General features: G+C 47.0%; 2 protein-coding genes and 1 pseudogene across 3 annotated transcripts; 1 reads left to right on the top strand and 2 right to left on the bottom strand.

Moving 5' to 3' along the window:
• Positions 1-6,029: 6,029 nt before the first annotated feature.
• HD556DRAFT_1309001 (uncharacterized protein) lies at positions 6,030-6,991 on the bottom strand (the record flags this gene model as incomplete). The annotated part of the gene is made up of 2 exons (XM_041300220.1): positions 6,030-6,493; positions 6,559-6,991. The coding sequence occupies 2 exons, from the start codon at positions 6,989-6,991 to the stop codon at positions 6,030-6,032; spliced, it is 897 nt and encodes a 298-aa protein (XP_041159513.1).
• A 9,427-nt stretch (positions 6,992-16,418) lies between these two features.
• HD556DRAFT_1220330 (uncharacterized protein) lies at positions 16,419-16,985 on the bottom strand (the record flags this gene model as incomplete). The annotated part of the gene is made up of 2 exons (XM_041296787.1): positions 16,419-16,733; positions 16,884-16,985. Coding segments are annotated over 2 exons (417 nt in total), but the record flags the coding sequence as incomplete, so codon positions are not given.
• Positions 16,986-19,319: 2,334 nt separating this feature from the next.
• HD556DRAFT_t71 lies at positions 19,320-19,395 on the top strand (annotated as a pseudogene). Its single transcript has one exon. The product of its transcript is annotated as a tRNA-OTHER (tRNA).
• The last annotated feature ends 2,322 nt before the right edge of the window (positions 19,396-21,717 follow it).

Here is a 21,717-nt window from a genome sequence, read left to right as displayed (position 1 = left end):
CACAGCATTGATTTTGTAAATCTGAACCCTGGCCTGGCACACAGTGTTGAGTTACGAGCAGAAAGCCAACGAATCCGAGACGTAAGGTACGAGCGCATGCTGAAAATGGAAACGGACGAGCGCATGTTGACAGCAGCTCGTGTCCTCCCTTTATTTTCTTGTTTGTGATTAATATATCTTCATATCCTCATTTGCCTTATAGCTACAAGCATGGCCGTAGATGCATCTCAGTTTTGTCCTACAAACTGAGATGTGAGTACCAACACTTAGTTGCACGTCACACATAGCTAACATTCTCGTAGTGACTCTATTCGTTAGGTACTAACTAATACATGAGTTTTGTCCTACAAACTGAGATTGACTCTATTCGTTAGCTCCCTCCGAAATTGTCCACTCGCCTCTAAGTTTCACACACAGTACACATGAGATAAGAGAGTAATGTAGTAAAGGGATGAGAGGAACTCGAGCGCGGGAGAGACGAGCTTTCAATAGAATGTATTATCCCAGTGTCTCGGAAGAAACTCCTAGACGATGTATGTACCTTTCGATAGAATGGATTCTACAGGTACATTTAGCTCGTATCGTAACAGAAACTGAACATAAGGCTTACATCTCAGTGTCTTAGAAGAAACTGAGATGTTTGGACTCGAGGACTCGTCGTTTTAACGTATGACGGGAAAAATAGGAAGAGAACTGGTATATGAATGTGAAACAAAAAATAAACTTGGCTGTCAACAAATGCTGTGCTTGTACCTGGTCTGACATCATTCATCACCTGGTGCCTTCGGTTCTTCAGACTCCAACACTCCCCCTCGAGCGCAGTCTTCCAAGCTCATCAACATGTGAAGCTTCTGGATGTGTGGACGGGGTAATGCCTTCGTAAAGGCATCTGCAACATTGTCCTCACTAGGACAATATGAGAGGGTGAAAGTGCTGTTCTTCACATGGGACCGGACAAAGTGATACCTGAGGTTGATGTGCTTTGTGTGGGAGTGGAACTTGTCGTTCGAGGCAAGGGCAATGGCGGCCTGATTGTTGCAATAGATGGGGGTAGGGATTTGTTTGACACTGTAGAGTTTGTCCAACAGGAGCTGCAAGTAGAGCACCTCTCATGCCACAGTCATAAGCGCGATATACTCAGCTTTGGCTGTAGATAGGGCTATGAGGGGTTGCTTCCCCGCGCTCCATGCAACAGGTCCTCTGTTCAACAGAATGACATATCTGGACATCGAGTGCCTGTGAGCCTGCGAGGCCCAGTCAGCATCCACGTGCGCCTCCAATCCTCCCTTCGTGCCTCCCAAGGTCAGTCCATAAGTGCTTGCACCTTTTAGGTACCTCAACACATGCTTTGCAGCTTCCCAATGTTCCCTTCCAGGATTGCGCATGAATTGTGAGAGTGTGGCAATGGCAAATGAGATGTCGTGCCATGTACTTGTTGCCACATACATTAGAGACCTGATGGCGTGTTGATATGGCACATCATGCATGGCCTCACTCTGGGCGTGAGTAGCAGGTGAGTGGGCATCTGACAGCATGGTGCCAACCTCCATTTGGGTTTGCACGGGTTTGGTGTCTGTGAGATGGAAGTGTTCAAGGATTGTGTTGACATACACCTTCTGGGACAAAGTAATAGTGCGTGCAGCACGATCTCATTCTACCTTAAGTCCCAAAAGCCAGGTAAGCTCACCAAGATCCGATATCTCGAAGTGTTGGCTTAGTCTGTCTGTGAAACACTTGATATGGTGGAGGTGGCGGGAGGTGACAGCCATGTCGTCGACCAATATGGTGATAATGGTGTGTTCATCGTCCTTTTGCTTGTAATAGACCGCCTGATTGACCTTCGAGCATGTGAACTCCATCTTCGAGAATGCTCCTGCCAACTCCTCAGCCCACTCAAAACCAGCCTGTTTCAGACCCGGTAAGCTCAACAACTTTAAAACTTTTCTCTCATCTCTGGCCATGAGATACCCTGGAGGGGTGTGCATATATCTATGTGTTGCTGATTGTTCTCGTGACTATTCAAAAGCCAAAATTGATATGATTGACGTTCAATAATATCTACTGTGTGACAAATAGAGAATATGAGGTATGATGACGCTATTTGGGCTAAAAGCCCGCAGGGCTTTTTGACCTGAAACATCGTTTCGGACGGAGTCCAGGGCAAGCCGTGATTCCCAAAAACAACAGGAGCCCTGCGACGCGTCAGGCTAAGCATGGACTCCCAACAAATAGGAGGAGGGCAATGTGCACGTACCTTTGTTCAACGTGGAGGAGGCATGGTGTACCGTGTGAACGGTTCGAGGATAGGTGACTCCTGCAGATAGGGCGCCATTATCATAGCGTGTTGGCGTAGATAGATGGTGAAGGCGTCGCTTGACCACCTTCCCATCGATTTGACCACGTCGAAAGGAACACCCCGCAACAAGTACTCTAGCGTCCCGCCAATCCTTAGCCCATGCCCTTTCAAATTGTCAGCTCCGATCCTCTTAGCCACTTCCCCGATTCTCTTCAAGAAAACCGTGCGAGACAGCGGCCTTAAGCCGTACTTTGGGTGTACCCAGGCGAAGAGATGATCGGTTGAAGAAGGGTTGTTGACTGTGAAGTGATTCAAAAGAGCGGCTTTGGGATCAGTTTGGTCTTCTTGTTGGGCCCAATATATGTCCTCACCGGTGATAGGTGCTGTCTTGGTGCGTGGTAAGTGGATTTTGGTGACGTGCAATCCATTGCGATCCTCCGCGTCCATTTGGACATTCGAACGTGTGACGTGTGCCGTGGTTTGAAACGTGTTCATGGCGGTTACGGTCAGTTCTCCGATCCGGCAGAGCGAGTAGAAGGCACACGTCAAGCACGCAAACACAGCCGCATCTAGAGGTGAAGAGAGTCTTAGAAGGGGGTGAATCTCTAGAATGAGCTTCGTGGTGAATGGTTCGCGTTTGAGTTTCTTGGATGTTGGCGGGGCAAAATTGATGGCGCCGTCTAAGGCTCCCTTCAATTGGTCAGGTTGCACCTGCCACGGTTGGCCATGCAACGTGTGCCATGCACGCACGGCATAGACATAGTTTGCTAGGGTTTTTCCGGAGTAAGAGCCAGCACATCCTGAGATAAAGTTGAGTATGGTAAGTGTGTCCGCTGGACAGCGTTGTTCTTCGGGAATGGTGTGACCGTCGCAAAAAACGTGAAAAACTAGTAATCCTGCTCCATAACACTCTCTCGTTCCTTGAGCCCATGATTGGTTGATGACCATAAGGACTCTCTCTAGATCCTCTTCAGTCACGCTCAAGATTCTCCCGTTGGCGTCTTGACTCGATCTCGTCTGGACTGGTATCCAGCATTTGAGTCTGTCCCTTGCTGAACAGTGTGGATGAAGAGGTGAGGTCTTAGGAACTAAACCCGCCTTATAAGGCTGCGGTTTAGTTGTCGGTTCGACAGGAAGAGGAGCGTTAAAGCGTGAGTTAGTTGTGCCATTGGCGTTCATGGATGTGATAGAGGGAATCAGGGATGGTGCCAATGTGTTCGAGCTCCCGACTAAGATCGACACTGGTATTGTCGCGAGAAGACTCAGCGATGATGAGGGATTCGTTCCTGCAGCTGGAGTGGTTACCTGCGCTGTCGCGGTTGGAGAATGGGTCGAAGATAAACCGTTGCAGTTCGTCGTGAATGGGAACTTCGGGGAGCATGAGTTCTGGGCTAGCATAAATGCCTCTGGATGGATTATCGGCTGGGTTATGTTCGCTTGGAACGAAGACCGGGTGGAAAGAGTATGGAGCTGGGAGGTCATGGATGAAGGCGAAGATGCGCCGGAAAACTGTGTTGACAGCTGAGTTCCTGCTGCGACCGTTGCGCCATCCCTCAATGACGCCCTGATTGTCTCCGAAGAGACGAAAGTGTCTTTCCGTGCCTCCCAATTGGACAAGGTGTCGAATGAGAAGTTCAAACCCGACTGCCTCGGCCCATCCGATGTCTTTCACCCCGTTGAGTGTCCTCCATCCTTCGCGAAGATGCCATGCTCGCCATTGTCGACCAATGACGACAGCAATTCCAATGCCTGAGCTGGCATCAGAAAAAGCTGCGGGATTATGCAGAGAGGTGATGGGCTTGGGTATGGTGCGACCGACGAATTGACTTCGGAGAAGAGCGATCCACCACTTGAGGTCGTCTGGTAGGCTTTTGACTTGGTGACGTGGGAGAAAAGGACGATCGGATCCGATGCGCAGCATCGCTTCGAGTGCGGTGAGGTACGCGCGCCCCCGCGTAATGACGAGTGAGGTGTGCAGCAATTTGCCGTATAGGCGCTGCACGTCACGAAGAACGTGAGTTTCACGCCCTTGCCATTCAGCGATGGCGAGTAGATACTTCTCCTTCTTGGCTTCGGGCAGATACACTTGATTCTGGGTGATGTCCCACATGAAGCCGATGTAGGGGTTCGCATAAGCAAAATTAGCGTCCTTGGAGGTCTCCCAAGGGATGCCCAGCTCGTCAGAAGTGCCATCAATATCGGCAAAATTAAATGAAAACCAAAGGTCTTCGGGTGACCTAGGGGATGATGCTGAGAGGTCCCTGATGGGAAACCGGCAGTCTTCATCAAACTCCTCGAGGGTCCCGTCCTCGAAGACGTGTCCCCCGAACCATATTCTCCCTCCATCTTGGTGTTGCCCCCGTTCGATAATGTCCTTATGCCACTCTTGGCGCTGTAAGTTGTATGCTGCAAGATGTTCTGTGAGTATGCGAATAAACAAGTGGTCGTCGACCCATCTGGACGTGGGACCAATCCCTTGATGCCGAAAGATGTCGAGACCGGCATCAGCAACAACTCCATATGCGCCTGCTGATGGGCGCAAACCAAAACAGGTACAGGTGTCAATACAAAAGTGCTCATCAGATATGCGCACCACTGAACCTGGCCACTGAGAGGGGTGTAAGGGAATGGTGCGATACACCTCTGCGACGTCTCTTGTGGCCAGTTGGGAACCTGGTGGTAGACGGCTGATAGTGGGGGAGAGAACGTGAAATGTACCCCAGGTAGTGGGAAAATTATCCGGATCGATATATGAATTAATAGAAGGGTTAGGAAACTTCTGCGATGTATCGTGCGGGAAAGAATAGTTCTGAATGATGCGAAAATGCCCGGGGCGTCCGGGTTTTGGTATAATTGAGAAAGGCGATGACTGAAAGGGGCCAATAAGATCTTTGACTTCATTGGCCGAGAGCGGCCCAATGTATCTACCCTTGCTGATCTCAGATTGGATGATTGATAAGAATTCTCGTTCGTATGTAATAATGGAGTCTTTGTTGTATGGGATTTGCATGAGTTTAATGTTCAGAATGTCGAGGCGAAAGCCTCAATGAAGTCCATTAGGTACATGTGGGTATCTGTTAATGAGTCCGGATGTCGCAAGTTTAGCGTTCCAAGCATCGACTTTGTAAGGGGAAATGGCCTTATGCCTTCTGTGCTCGAGGGCAGCTTTGAGCTCCATGAGTGGACGCTGCGCAACCTGAACAGAAGTGTCGCCAATCGTGGGAAGTGTCGCTGCAGCCTGAGACAGGCTGCCAGTCGCTGCATATGGGCTGCGCGTCTCGCATGGTGAGAATCTTTCCGAGGCGTGTGCATAGGGTATCGAAAGCACTGTCCCACGTCTTTGTGGCCTTGCATTCGATGATTCGATGCGGGTTTTGCCCAAGACAGACGGCGCAAGTGGAAAGGGCATTTCCGCTTGCGCCCGCTCGAAAATCCTGCCGGTTCCTCTTTTGTCTTCCTCCCTGCTCAAGCGACGGTGAACGCTTCCACGATTCCCTGGAGTCTCGCCGATAATTTCGTTGATGATTCGACGAGGAGCCAGTTGAGACCGTGAGGTGTTGATCAGCCTGTCATTCGAGACGAAGCGGAAGCATGCGATGGTTACGCGCAAGAGTGAAGCAATTTGCCACCATGCATCGAGTGATGCGACAACGAGAGATGTTGATTACAGGGTGAGGCATGAAGCATGTGGCATGTGGCATGAAGCGAAGCGGTGTAGTGATGTAGCAAATTTTTAAGAAGAAAATTGGGTGCGAGAGAAGCATTTAGTAATGGTTCGAAATTTCGCAATGGAAAGTTTGCTAACCTTATAATCTCGTTGGTTGTCTTTTTTGGTACGCTCTAGCCAGTATACTCTCTCCCTCGTTGCGTCTAACACCTTTTGATTGATGGTGGACAGATTGTATGGACCTGCTGCCGATTTCGCAACAACGTGCCAATGTTTGCGTTGCTCGGCTTGATAAACTAGTAAAGCCTTCTGGGCAAGCGGGTCCCGCATGGAACGATAAGGGTGGATCTGTATATTCTTCCAGAAAAAGGCCATCATGCGAACTCGGTCTTGTGGCCAGTCGGCCTCTTCGATGGCCGCTATGAACCTTGGGCAGGCTATGCAAAATTCCTCGAAGGAGAGGTTCTCATCGTCTACGACGGACGAGGCGTTGCGTGCCGCTGCTGCCGACACCCAGGCTGTGGATCCATCTGGGAGGGTGGACATGACCATGGCATCATCGTTGATGGTCTTTTGGAGTGTGCCTCGTCTAGACCGTCGTTAGTGAAATACCACAGTTCAAGGTACTCGCCTTTGTCGAGCTTGCGAATCGCGTAGGAGGAGGGAATTATGGAGGGTTCGTCTGGAACGCCAGTGTCTTCCGGGATTGGCATAAACTTATGTTTGTGCTTCTTTTTCTCTTCTTTCCGTGCTGACTCTTCCTCGTCGATGCGCTCCTGCTCTATTCTGTCTTGCTCCTCCTCTTGTATCCGACGTAAGTTCTCGCGTTGCTCTCTTTTGACCTCTACCTGACCTTCCCAAAGGTCAATGTCTGCATCGTTGGCTGCGCGCCAGATGGTCCTGAGGAGCTGTATGGACTGCTCCTCGGTTACATTGTCGTTTACCAGTTGCGCTCGTGCGTTAGCATAGTGCGGTGAGGCATAGTCCGGGCAAACGTTTAAGTTTGGGTCGTTGATAATCCTCGGCATGATATAAATGCTAAAGTGCTAAATAAAAGCGACGAAATAAAGGTGAAGTCAAATAGTAGATAGACTGCGAGTCGTACTAGGTGGTAGTACGAAAGAAGAAAAGATGAGTCACGAAAAGCAGTGCCACCGCGTAGACCTCATTCTACGCACGTTCTCGTTCCTCGAACTTATGTAGAATATAATATATCCTCCTTGAGTTCCGTGTAGAGGTAGGTGCTTTTGACATCAACTTGGTGTATGTGCCAGTTACGCTGAGCTGCCATGGCTAGAACCATTCAAATAGTCGACATGTTGGACGTGGGAGTGAAGGTGTCATAATAATCAATTCCATACTTTTGATGCTGACTGTTCACAACTAGCCGAGCTCATAACTTGAGCTTCTCACCATCTGGTCCGCGTTTCGTGGCCAAAACATAGTGGCATGGTATAAGGTTTGCGCCCGGCGGTGAGTCTACAATTTTCCACATGCCTAGCTTCTCAAGCTGACTAATTTTGTAGTTGATGGCTTCTTGCTATTTAGCCATGTCAGGACCATTAAGGGCTTGCTGGAGTGTTACCTCTGGCTCTACAGCGGCCATAGCATACTGGTGAGTGGATATGCTCTCATCCTTGAAGTCTGCTTCTGCCGGGTGGAATACTAAGTTGGCCGTCTCCCCCTGGTTTAGGGCGGTATAGTACCCAGGTGGTGGGCGCTGGCGGGTGACTCTAGACACTGGAGGATCTTGAGGTGGTTGTGGTGGGGAAGAGGGGGACTTTGGTAAGATGTTCTGAATGTTACCTGGAGCTGATGAGCATGTCTCGCCCTCGTTCGGTACGTCTGCCACTGTCACCATCTGAGGTGCAAAGCTAACATTGCATTCAACAGGAATCCTCCTCTTTTCTGGCCAGTATATCCTATACCCCTTGCTTTGGTCATCCACACCGACAAAAATGGCCTCCTCGGCTCGAGCATCCAGCTTGCCTCCATCCGCAACATGGACATACACCGGACATCCAAACTCGTGCGCTTGCTCTAGGGAGGGACGGCGACCGTGAACCAGGTCATAGGGAGTGTGATCTGGGATAGCGCATGAAGGTAAGCAATTTTTGAGCCATGTAGCATAGCTAATGGCCTTGGCCCAGAGGAACATGGGTAGCTCCCGAGCCAGGATCATCGCGCGAGCGTGTGCTACTAGTGTGCAATTCAGCCGCTGAAGGTTCAACGATACAGTGAGGCACAAACAAGGCTCCTGACTGTATCTATAAATGTTGTAAGGTCGCACATTGCCTAGTCTGCTATACTTGAGACAACAAGTGCATTTGATCCTGAAGGGGAAGTGAGTGCAGCAAAGATCTAGTAGTAGGTGCTGAAGGTGCTACTGGTTGGCTGATGTGAAGCGCGGGAAAGCGCAGGCGGGCGTGAGGCGCGAAGGCACAGGATTCCAACTAAGCTGAGTTGTGTATTGTGAACATGGGGGTTCCTAAACTCCTTCCTGGTATGTACTACTGGCACTTATATATGGTGCCTAAGCATTGTCATGTGGAGCCGAAGCGCTACCGAGTAAGGTATGTAAAGATATATGTAAGTAAGGGTCCATGATAAAAATAAAGGTGGAACAATATGCAAATAAGAGAAATGGAAATATACGCACTAGAGAGCTTGGTGGACAGTAGATGGATGCTTCCAGATGGCTGGCGCTATAGGGCACTCAAGCACGGGAAAGCATGTGTGCATATACATTGTGAAGCGTGGGAATGTGCTCGCATGTTGCGCGTTGCATAGGAAAGCTGCGCCTCATATAGGAATAGCTGCGGATAGCATGCAGAGTGATGCTACAAGTTCGTGCCATGTACTCCCTAGTGAAAACTGCCATATCACACAATGAGAGGCACAAGTCTCTACACCGCTCTGCCACACCATTTTGCTGAGGTGTGTTATGAATGGTTAGTTGGCGCTCTATCCCTTGATCGCGCAGATAGCTGTCAAACTCCTCACTTAGGTATTCACCACCTCTATCCAAGCACATCAGCAAACTAGCAATTTCATCACAGGTGTCACCAGGTTTCACAAGGTTTCACAAGGTGCCACAAGACATCACAGGTCTTACAAACTTCACAGACACATAATCAAATACCACACCACTGATAGTGTCTACTATCCTTAACCTACCATATGTTGTTGTAATTACTGAAAATATAGTTGAAATATATATTAATCTTTACTATACAAGATCTATTGACTCTGAGTGAAAATTAAATAGGATATATATTGAGTAAATTAGTGTATGATTCTATTGCAACTATCTGAAGCTACTGTAGTCTTATTTATGTAGTAGTAAATAGAATAGTAGTGTTGTAGTGATAATTGACTAGACTGACTTGGTAGAATTTTCGCATTTGGTCATGTGACATTTCTTTGGTATATATTGCTATTATTAATGGAGTTTACTAATGGTCTTGTGGCTAAGTGGTTATTATGCTACACTTCTAATTGCTGAGGTTTTGGGTTCAATTCCTATGAAATGCAAATTATAATGTGTTGATAATATCACCTGATGTGACATGTGGTGTGACTTCTAACACAGTCTGGTGATACTTCTTTTGGCTGTTGTGGTCAAAAATCCACAAGCCCACAAGCTTTACAAAGAGTACAAGGTGACCTTGTACAGCTTGTGCAAGCCTGTCCAGCAGACACTTAGCTGTGGGCTTGTGAGGTTTGTACAAATTTGTACAAACTTGTACAAGGCCCCACTAGTTTGCTGATGCACAATGTCTTAATGCGGGCACCATTACGCTGGCAGAGTAACCAGGCCTTGTACTGCTTGAAGCAGGTGAGAGCTTGGCTCTTAGCTTTGAGGAAGCTCACAGTCGTCTGTGAAGGACATATAGTACGAGCACCCTCCTAGGCTTTGGACACGTGCAGGACCCCATAGGTCCGTATGGACTACTTGTCCATAGGTCTTGGCCCAAGTTGTGGATTCCTTGGGAAAAGATAAGCGTGTGGCCTTTGCTTTGATGCAAACATCACAGAACTGAGGCTGAGAGGTGGAATCTAGCTCAACACCCTCAATGAGGCCCTTTTTTACAGCGTCTAGTACTGTCATCTGGGACACATGGCCCAGAACCTTATGGAGGTCATATATGGTGAGCATCGTCTTGGCTAGGTTAGCATGATGTGTCTGACGTGCAAGGATGGTATACAGTCCCTCTAGCTGTGGTATCTTGGCTATGACTTGATGTTTGGGTCCTGCTGAGAGGATCTTGCACATATTTCCCTCAAAGTAGACAGCCATACCTGTGGACGTGATGTGGTTCATCGAGATGAGGGTAAACACCATTTGGGGCACATATAACGTGTTTCGGAGGGTAACATTTGTTCTTTTGTCACCTAGAGGTAAGTCTAGCTTGACATCACCTCTCCCAATGGCGCTAATGGTTGTCCCATCTGTGGTGTGGATATCTTGGGGCGTTATAGCCACGTAATTTTCGAACTTTGAGCGATCTGGGCAAAAATGCGCGCTGGCCCCAGAGTCAATGATGGCCCCTCTCCGCTCCACAGGTACCTTAAGCTGCTCGGTGACATTTGCAAGATTTGACGTCACAAAGGCGTATTCATCTGGTGGGTTCTGCAACTCGGTAGTGGTATTGGTGTTGTGTTTTTGTGAGCGTCCGCCTCTCTTCCTCTGGTTTGGTCCCTGACCTTCTTTTCCTCCTCCTGCCCTCCAATAGTTGCTTTTATAATGACCTTTATGGTCACAGTTATAGCACACTGCATCAGGGTTGCTTTGGGCTGGGGTAGGATTAGAACTCCTCGTCTTCCCTCCATTTGCCTTCGCAGAAAGTGCGGAGTTGCTACCTTTCTTGGAGCTTCGACGATCAGTGAGTAATCTGTGCTTATACTCCTCCGTTATTATATTAACTAGCTCATATGGGCTCAGTGGCGTGGATGTGATTTTGGCCGTGGCATTGATCGACGAAAGGAGTGGCCAGTATGATTTGGGAAGTGACGCCAGGATGATAGCATAGAAATCTCTGTCGTTGATCTCGGCACCCATACCAGCCAGGGACTTGCGGAGGCACAGCATTTCGCCAAAGTGGACCTTGACGTCACCATTCTCATCGCACCTAGTTTCTTGCAAACGACAACGTAGATCAATTTGTACTAACTCTGTCTTTCCCTCATGAATGTCACAGATTTCGGCCCAAATCTTGGACACCGATTCTAATTTCTGGACCTGGAGGAGTAAGTGATCGCTAATGGTGCTGATCACCTGCTGTTTGACTAGTGAGTCCTTCTTGTTACGGACTAGGATAGTTCGAGCTCTCCTTAGGCGGATTGCCTAATCTGATAGCGGGCTCGCTATTGGAGAGACGGGGATCTTCTCTCGAATGAGAGGTTCGGGGATTCCACTTAAGGTAGCGTCGGCTTTCCTTAAGGTGCGGCTTAGACTGAAGGACTGGGACTGTCTTTCAGAGGAAGTTCTGGATAAAACCTAGTAGAATCAAGTAGGGAATATACATGATTCTAGTCTGCTCTATATACTGTCGTCCGTGTGCACAGACCAATACTACGTTCGGTAGGTAGATGTAAGTGTGTCTATACAAGGGCATCTCATCTGATGCCATGCGGTCGATTATCTATACATGAGGCTTACCATGCCTCTCTTATCTGTCCTCAAGGTGTAGCATGCCTTTGAGTCTAACTGCGCATGCTAAGGCATGCGGCTTCTCTTCTGACCATGAGGCAGAGCTTCCTCATGATCCGGGTCGAGGACCATCTAGGTCCGATCAGATGTAGCCTAGGCTGGTCTAGGTCATCTAACGGCATCCAGGCCGTTCTAGGCGTCTCTACGAGTCTCCGTTGAGTCGGTAAGTCTTCCAAGACGGTGCATATGGTGGGATAGGGGCTAAGGTCATGACGACCTCCGTAGGAGGGGTTCTCGGTTACATGTTATTGTAACACTTCTGGACATATTCATTGAGCTTCTTGTCTGCCGCTTTGATTTCAGCCTCCATGGCTGAGCTCCCATCTTGTTTAGTGAACTGTCTGGTCTTTTTGTCGAAGATGTAGGTGACAGGCTTCACGGCTCAACCATCTGCATACTGCATCAAGCCTCTCACACTGATTGCCATTAAGGTTCATTCCTTGTAGGTTATCCAGTTGCTGCCGTCTTCGGCTAACTTCGGGATATTGAACAGGGCAGAGTTTGTGGAGGGGAGTGTGTTATCCATGGCAAAGTCAGGGCTCATAACCTAAAGGGATGAGGGGAACTCGAGCGCAGGAGAGATGAGCTTTCAATAGAATGTATTATCTCAGTGTCTTGGAAGAAACTCCTAGACAATGTATGTACCTTTCGATAGAATGTATTCTACTGGTACGTTTAGCTCGTATCATAACAGAAAATGAACATAAGGCTTACATCTCAGTGTCTTGGAAGAAACTGAGATGTTTGGACTTGAGGACTCGTCGTTTTAATGTATGATGGGAAAAATAGGAAGAGAACTGGCATATGAATGTGAAACAAAAAATAAACTTGGCTGTCGACAAATGCTGTGCTTGTACCTGGTCCGACATCATTCATCACCTGGTGCCTTTGGTTCTTCAGACTCCAACATGTAGCAACTAGAAGCTAATGGGCACACAGAGACTGAGCTAGACAGACAAATATATTCTAAGGTATATAGCTCATATGAACAGAGGGAAGAAAAGTATAACACTTACATCTTAGTATTGGGAAGAGATTGAGATGTCTAGACAGCTGGGACATCATTTTTAACTATGGGAAGATGGGAAAAGTAGGAATTGTTGGGAGAAGTAAAGGCAAAGATGTCGGGATGAAAGGTATGAGTGCATCTGTTGTGCAGCCGTTCATGACAGCGGCCAAGTGCCATAGGTCTCAAACTCATTATTATTTTCTTTCCTATTTTCCCTGTGTCTTCATAGTTTAAAAACCATGTCCTAGCCATGTGCACATCTCAGTCTCTTCCCAATACTGAGATGTAAGCCTTATATCATTTTCTCTCCCTTTTCTTATGAGCTAATATACCCTTAGAATATATTTGACTGTCTAGGTGCCTATCTATGTACATCCAGAGTCTCTTCCTGATACTGAGATAATATATTTGATTGTCTAGCTCTCTCGCTCCTGCACTCGCCCACCACTTAGAATGACAGGTTATGAGCCCTGACCAGACCATGGAAAACACGCTCCCCTCCACCAACTCAGCCCTGTTCAACATCCCAAAACTAACCGAAGAAGGTAGTAATTGGATAACCTATAAGGAAAGAATGTTAACGGCAATCGGTGTGAGAGGTTTGATGCAGTATGCAGATGGTCGTGCAGTGAAGCCCATACCTTTCGTACTTGATGCGAAAACAAAGGCGATCACCAAACCTGACAGCAATGTAGCTGCGGAGGCAGAAATAGAAGCTCAGGACAAAAAGATAGATGAATTTTTCCAAAAGGACTCACTTGTAAAGCAGCAGATATTCAGCATTATCACTGATAGGTTGCTGCTGCGTGTCCAAAAGCTCGATGACACTTCGAAGATATGGTCCAAGATCTGTATGATTCACGAGGGTAAAACAGAGCTCATCCAGATTGATATACACTGTCGTCTTCAGAAAACCTGCTATGAGGAACACAGAGACGTTAAGGCGCACTTTAGCGAGATGCTGAGGCTCCGCAAGTTGCTAGCAGGGATGGGAGCAGCTATAGACGACAAGGATTTTCATGCCATGATCCTCACATCCATCCCAGAATCGTATAGGCCACTCCTATCATCGATCAACACTGCTGTGAAGATCATGTCGAGGCCGTTAAGTCCCCATGAGCTAGTCAACATCATATCTGAAGAGTATGAGCATAGGCTCCTCACAGACAAACATACCTCCAAGAAAAACACTGGGAGCACACTAAGTGCAAATGCAGGTGCTAGGGGAGGAAGGCAGAGCAGTACCTCCATGAACCAAGGCTGATCATGACATCACATGCTTTAACTGTGACCATAAGGGTCACTATAAAAGTGACTGTTGGAGGCCTGGGGGCGGAAAGGAAGGCCAAGGGCCAAAGCAGAACCAGAGGAGAGGTAACTGTGCCTCAAAGCAAAATGTGAATGCAGCAATGCAAAATGAGACCAAAGACAAGTATGCTTTCGTCATATCAGACTTAGCAGCTGTTGCAGAGAGTCTCAGCATACCTCTTGACCAGTGTGGGGCCATAATGGACTCTGGTGCCACCTCCTATTTTTGCCCCAATTGTTCCAAGTTCATTAACTTCGTCAATATTCCACCTCAGAACGTCCAAACAGCAGATGGTTCTAGCCTAAGTGCTATAGGCCATGGCGATGTCAGATTGGATCTACCTCTAGGAGAGAAACACACCACAGTCACCCTCAAAGGCGCACTCTATGCTCCAAAAATGGTATTCATGCTAATTTCTACAAATCACATTACAGCGGCAGAGTTAGCCATGCATTTCGAAGGAAAAATGTGCAAAATACTCTCACCAGGTCCAAAGCACACCGTAATTGCAGAAATCCCCCAAGTTGATGGCCTCTACATGGTGATAGGTCAGTGTAAGGAGCATGCAAATGTCGCTACAGCTAAACATACCATTAACAAACTCCATCATATCCTGGGCCACATATTCCAAGAGGCAGTACAACACTTGGTGGAGAAAGGCCTTGTTGAAGGGCTTGCACTGGATAGTAGCTCGGTGCCAGAGTTCTGTGATGCATGCATGAGGGCCAAAGCCATCTGTCAGCCATTTCCAGAGGAGGCAAAGAGCCATGCACATACCTACACTGAGCTAGTTCATATGTACATATGGGGTCCCTTGCAGACCGCGAGCCTAGGCGGGTGCTCCTATTATATCAGCTTCACAGATGACCATAGCTGGGAGATGAAGGTCCAATTCCTGAAGCATAAAAGTGAAGCACTTACAGCGTTCAAACAGTACGAGGCCAATATAGTGAGGCAGCACCCCAGCATTCGGTTGTGAAAGGTCTGTTCTGATAGAGACAGGGAGTATCTGAGTGCCGATGTAGGACACGAGCTGGCGCTGGGCTCGTATCGAGCTATTTTACAGTATACGTCAAATACCCGTCACATGCTAAATCACTTCCCGATGTTATCCGATGCTAACCCGCCAACCCGACGTTTAGGCCGCATCGGACCCGATGTTTTCCCGCGCACTTGTCCTATCCGTGTCCCGTCCTGTCTTGCTAGCCCCACTAGGTGTGTAGTTCATTATTTCACACATTACTCACATCGTAGCAAGCACTATTACATGTTTTCCCATAGTCCGCAGCACCTCATGTTTATTTACATGTACTTCGGATCTGAAATCATCGGCCGCTACCTTCGCCTATGGGTTCCGCATTTCTACGTATCTACATAAATATTGGACTCCCCATAGCATTACCATCATCCAAGTAGAGGGGAGCAGTTCCCCGACGCTTAGTGGTCAAACCCGATATTTCGTAGTTCTTAGTTGACATTGCGAATATCATCGTTCCTTCACTGCCCGTATCAGTCATTGTTATTATTGCGCACACCGCTCGCTCTTCCGACGCTCGCTATAGCGTTACTATTAGTTTCCGACACCCTGAACCCGAACCCGATAACCCGAAACCCCGAAAACATCGGACCCGACGCTTTTGCATCGGACATCGTAATTATACCTTCGGACATTGTTTCCCGCACTCGAACTATTGCTCTCACATCACTCACTTACCCACAAGACTATTCCCAAATCGCAGACCCCTGGGTCGAACGCACTTGTCAGGCAAGTATAGCAGACTAGGCAGTGCAAAGACCACAACACAAATATATCAGTTTGGAGCCATCTTTGTATAGCCCCACTCAGTATTGTTGTTTCTACACCGAGTTCGATAAATATTTGAAGGACCAAGGCATAGAGAGACAACTCACCATCCATGACTCCCCCCAACAGAACGGCATTGCTGAATGACTCAATGCGACACTGGTGTCACACGCATGGGCTATGCTTCTTGCCAAGGACTTACCAAAGTTCTATAGGATTTTGCGCAGGACGTAGCACAGTGAACTCATTGCAAATGCATAGGGTACATGTAAAAATAACTACTGTATGTACTACCGATGATTTAAGGTTTCAGCCACTTGTTCGGCTACTTCTGAGTCAAGCTCGTCACCAAACATTAAGTCCAACACACCCCCTCGAGCGAAGACTTGAAGACAATAGAAATAGAAATAAAAATGCACCCCCTGAAATTAAAACGCGAAACTTTCCCCTGCCGCTGTTGCAGCCCTCTCAACACCTTTCCCACGAATCGGGGTTGCTGTGCAGAACACCCAAATGTGTCCTTCTTTCCCGCACCAAAAACAGACTTGTCCGCACCCCTGAGCCGCACTTACTAATGCCGTGTGCACCATCTCCTCACTAGCCGCTATAGCGCCGCTGCCTCGCCGAACATCTTCATTGAGTAAGCGGTTGACCACATGGTCAAATGTAAGATCTGCAGTGACCATCGAGTCGAGTGAGATGACAAATGAATCATACGATTTGTCGAGTCCAGTCGTAAGCGCAAGAATCCGGTCTTCATCGTCCACGGTAACACCAATATCATCCAAATCCAGAGCCATACCCTTGACACGACTAATCCAGGCAGACATAGCCTCTGCCGTACCTTTTGTCGCCATCAACAACTTCCGTCGCAATGCCATCCTGGTACCTAGGCCACGTGTGCGATGGACTTGGGCGAGCGTCTCCCAGATGAACTTGGGATTGCGATCACGCATATGAGCGAGCTGGTCGCGCTCGACGTGAAGGATGATTTCCGCCCGTGCCTCTGCCATCTTCTTCACTGACCTCTTAACCAGCAACTTCTGCAACTCTACCTTCACCTCGTCGTCTGTCTTTCCATCCACATCTACCTCAACAAACACCATATCCCATAGACCCTTTCGGATAAGCTCTGCCTCCATTCGGATAGACCACTCGCCATAATTAATATTGCTGAGAAGCGGGAAGCGTGAAATGCGGTCCGAGTCGTCGGTCATGGTGATAGCGCCAGGAACGTGAGGTAATAGAAGCGAAAGAAGCACGAGTATTAATAGTTAAGCCCAGATCTGTCGATTCCAAAACTTCTGCCAGTGATAAAATCACCAATTAGCCCCAAGATATGACCACAGGGAGCTCTGCCTGGTTGTTTGACGTGTTTGTATAGGATTTTGCACAGGACGTAGCACAGTGAACTCATTGCAAACGCGTAGGGTACATGTAAAAATAACTACTGTATGTACTACCAATGATTTAAGGTTTCAGCCACTCGTTCGGCTACTTCCGAGTCAAGCTCGTCACCAAACATTAAGTCCAACAAGTTCCTGTGGGCTGAGGCTGTGGGTTATGTTACGTGGTTAAAGAACTGTTTACCATCCAGAGCGACCCCAAAGACCACCCACTATGAGCTTGTCCACAAGGAAAAGCCAAGCCTTACAAACACCCATGAATTCGGCGTGATGGTGTATGTACACTTGGAGGACGCAGGCAAGCTTGAGGCAAGAGCGGAGGAGGCAATGTTCATTGGCATGGATGAGCAGAGTAAAGGCTATCACATCTACTGGCCGTCAAAACGTAAGGTGTCTACAGAAACATCAGCAAAATCCAAGATTCCTTATTTGACTTTTAGTGGCTTATTCAAGCTTTACTTTTCAGCCGACTTCACAAATGCACACCAAGGCACAACAAGTCAGTCAATGGTAGTTGCTGCTGATGTGCCGGCTGAGGAGGAGTCTAGACCTGCCCAACCTCAGCTTACTGGCCAGGCAACATCACCAGCACCATCCAGACCTGCCCAACCTTAGCTTCCACCAACCACACCATCCAGAACTCCCCAGTCACTGGAAACACCCCCTGCTCCTAGAACAACTAGGATGCACCCCCCACCAGGCTACTACATGGCGCTAAATGAGGGGGAGGTAGCTGCACTGGCTACCCAATCAACACAAGAGTACAAATAAAGACTTACCTACCTCGCTCTAGTGGCCATTCAGCCCAAACCAACTCTTCAACAAGCCCTATCCGGTCCAGATGCAGATGAGTGGAGAGAGGCAATAGCATAGGAGTTGAGTCAGCTGGAGAAGTTGGGGACATGGGAAATCATCGATGCACCTGACCGTGCAAATCTGATCCCATGCCACTATGTTCTGGCAACAAAGTGTGGACCAAACAACAAGAATACAAAGCTGTGTGCTAGGCTTGTGACCAACAAACAGTGTCAGAAATTCAGTGTTAATTATTATGACACATTTGTACTCACCTCCAACATGACGACGATCAGAGCTGTCCTTATCATGGACACATCTTCAGAACTTTGAATGCACCTTGGGTGACTTTCCTTTCTCTCATCCTCAATCTTAACGGACCTTCTGCACTTATATTTTAAGAGGTAATTCTACAGGCAGTCTCTTTGGGACAACTTATACTCGCACTCTGAGTTCTGAGGTGATCACTTTCTAAGTGTCCATACAGGATCTACTCTTTACACTGTGATCTGAGATAACCTTATTGTGGAGTCTAAAATGTTTGAAGATATTCTTAAAAAAAGAGTTTGACTACTCCTTCTGATGTGAAATCTTGTTATAATGAGTAATAATTATTTGCTTCATAAGGCCATGGTCTACCATGAGCATGACTGAGTCAAAGCCCCCAGAGGGCAGACAGTCGTTAATGAGAAACTGATTTTGAATCCGGCGACAACTTGACTAAGACCAATGAATAATATCTGAGATGCTATGTATGAGCAAATATTCAAGACATGTTCTTATAGAAAAAATGAATGTGACATCCCACAAGTTTCAAACTTGTTGCACTCCAATGGAAACAGATTTTTATTCTGCAATGACAGCCACTTGGCTAAACACAACTGTGAGCAAATTTCAAGGTGTGCTTTCATAGAAAATGAATTGTATCACTGGCAGGTTTCAAACCTGCACAGTCCAAGAGAAACAGATTTTGACTCTGGTGATCACTTGGCAAATTCATCTTCAGCAGGTTTTGAACCCACATAGACAGATTGAGATTCTGCTGTATTAACCACTTGGCTGATTCAACTGTGTGATCTTTTTATTGTCAGTTTTCACTCATGAGCCCACTGTGATGGTCTGCCATCAGCACTTTTTCAAGGAAATTGTTAGGTAAACAGGTCTTGAAGTTAAGAGCCCCAGCAGAAGTCTGCGTCTTTTGCAGTAAGAGCAGTATACAAGAATCAACGGTGACCATGCTATTGAAAGAACTGACAAAATGCAGATAAATGTGCCTTGAGGACTCACTTCTGAATGAGTTCATTGGAATTGAACCCAACTGCTCTCAGCCAAGCGGTTAATGCAACAGAATCTAAATCTGTCTGCGTGGGTTCAAAACCCACCAAAGATGAAATCATCAAGTTATCACCAGAGTTAAAATCTGTTTCTCTTGGACCGTGCAGGTTTGAAACCTGCAAATGATAAAATTTCATTTTCTATGAAAACACACCTTGACATATCCTCATGGTCAGTTTGCTTTAAAGCCGCTGAGACTAGTGTTTAGCAAAGTGATTGTCATAATGGAATCAAAATCTGTTTCTATTGGAGTGCAACAGGTTTGAAACCAGTGAAACATCACATTTTTTTCTATAAAAAAATACCTTGAATATTGAATCATAGATAGTATCTCAGACACTTATCTTCATCAGTCTTAGCTGTTACAGTTTCACTTTTCACTTCTTCACATAGTCACTGATCATTCTATGATATTCCATCACGTTCTATCGTACGATTCTTTTACTCTTTTTCCTATTCGCTATTCATATTCAAGCTCCGCTTCAATACCCTTATATATACCTTACTCTTTACGCTTTGTATCTTTAACTTGACCTACGCAGACCAGGGCCTGCAATCTAGCTTCATCTTCATCAGAACATTGGCTTTACTTGAAACCGTTGAAACGTAAAGACGTCTAAACAACGCCGGGCGTAACATTAGCTGAGTTGTTGCCAGAGTCAAAATCTGTTTTTCTTTGAGCTGTGCTGGTTTGAAACCTGCTAATGATAATATTATTATCCTATGAAATCACACCTTGACATTTCCTAGTGAAGAGTTCTCTCAAAAACTCATCTTAAATGGTCTTAGTCATGTTATTGCCATAATTAGTGATGTGCCAGGCCTGGCTTGGCCTGAAAGCCCTGGCTTGGGCCTGGCTTTTGAGGGCTCAGGCCTGCCAAAACTCAAGCCAGGCCATATCAAAGGGCCTGGGCTTGGCTCAGGCCTAGCTCGGGCCCAGGCCAGGGCTTAGCTAGGCCTTGGCCTAGGCCCGGGCTTAGGGCTCAGGCCAGGGCCTATATATTGAAAACACAAAACAACCATATAGTTTAGTAGGATACTATTTTTCCAACTCTGAGTCAGACATAATGTCAGATACATCAGAAATCTCTAAGGCCCAGTCAGAAACCCCTTGAACACCAGCATCTATCTCCTCATTTCCATCATCAAGTTCCTCTAGTGCTAACTCTAGAGCTGAGGAAGGAGGAGGCTCACGGAATATCAGGTCACGTTGATACATCATGCGAAGAATTTGAATAGCCTCCACAATGTCACCCTTCAAACAGTTTCGGCGCTTGGTGATGGTCAGAGCTGCAGCTGAAAATGCTCGCTCACTTGACACTGATGTAGCCATGATTGACAGGTAATCACGAGCTAGAGATGCCCAGACAGGGTACTGCTGGGCATTCACCTGTAACATCAAGCCCACATTAACAAGAGTCAAACACATACAAAATGACAGGACCCACCCCCCACCATTGAATGATGGACATGTTCTCAGGTACTGCAGTAGCAGAATTAAGATAGAGATGAAACTCCTTCAACCATGGTGACTGTGGATCTTCAAGTGACTCTTTCAGCTCTCCATCATCACTCTCATCATCACTGGAGAGTTCCCGAAGGAGTGAGTGTACCTTACTAGTCTTCTTCCTTGGTGAATTTGGTGCTCCATGCTCGCCATACAATCTGATATGTCTTTCCTTGAACTGCACCTATGTAAACATCTCATTCTCAACAAGAAGACAAACTCACCATTCTCTCAGCCTCACGGAGAGCATCAATATGTGTTTCTTTACCCCAGAAGTGCTTAATATGTGAGTCCTTCTGTGATGGGTCAAGCACTATTAACAACAAGAGTGAATATAAGGCAATAGTGTTCTAACAAGCACATACACATAGCCATGATATATGCATCATTGTCTGCAGTTCGCTCATAGTACCCACAGATCTTTTCAACAGCTGCATTCAAGGCTGTATGAAAGGGCTCATACTTTGAACTCTCAGAATGAGACATCCAAGCCTTATGCAAGGCTTTGAGAGCTGGCAATGCAAGCTGAAGGGTTGAGCCTTTATCAGACGAGAAACTCTGCTGTACATTATCAGCATGCTGAGCAAACAGTCAGTGACAAGAGAGACATATCAGCACATAACACACTGCAAGAAGAGATGTGAATAGCTCCACTCATTTCCACTCATCATTATTGAGCCTCAACTGGTCAATTTTTGCACGCTTTGCAAGGTTAGGCTCTCGAACACCAAGTTCATATACAAAAGTGTTGACAAACTGATGAAACATTAATGTCATGTCAGTGTCAAGCTCATAGCACATACAGGTTTCATCTTCTCCACACGGTTGAGCATAACATAGGTTGATGACCAGCGGACAGGCATATCAAGCAAAAGC

The sequence above is a fragment of the Suillus plorans genome, assembly GCF_016647745.1.
Source record: "Suillus plorans strain S12 chromosome Unknown HD556scaffold_33, whole genome shotgun sequence".
NCBI lineage: Eukaryota > Fungi > Basidiomycota > Agaricomycetes > Boletales > Suillaceae > Suillus > Suillus plorans.
This window is presented reverse-complemented; position numbering and strand designations above follow the sequence as displayed.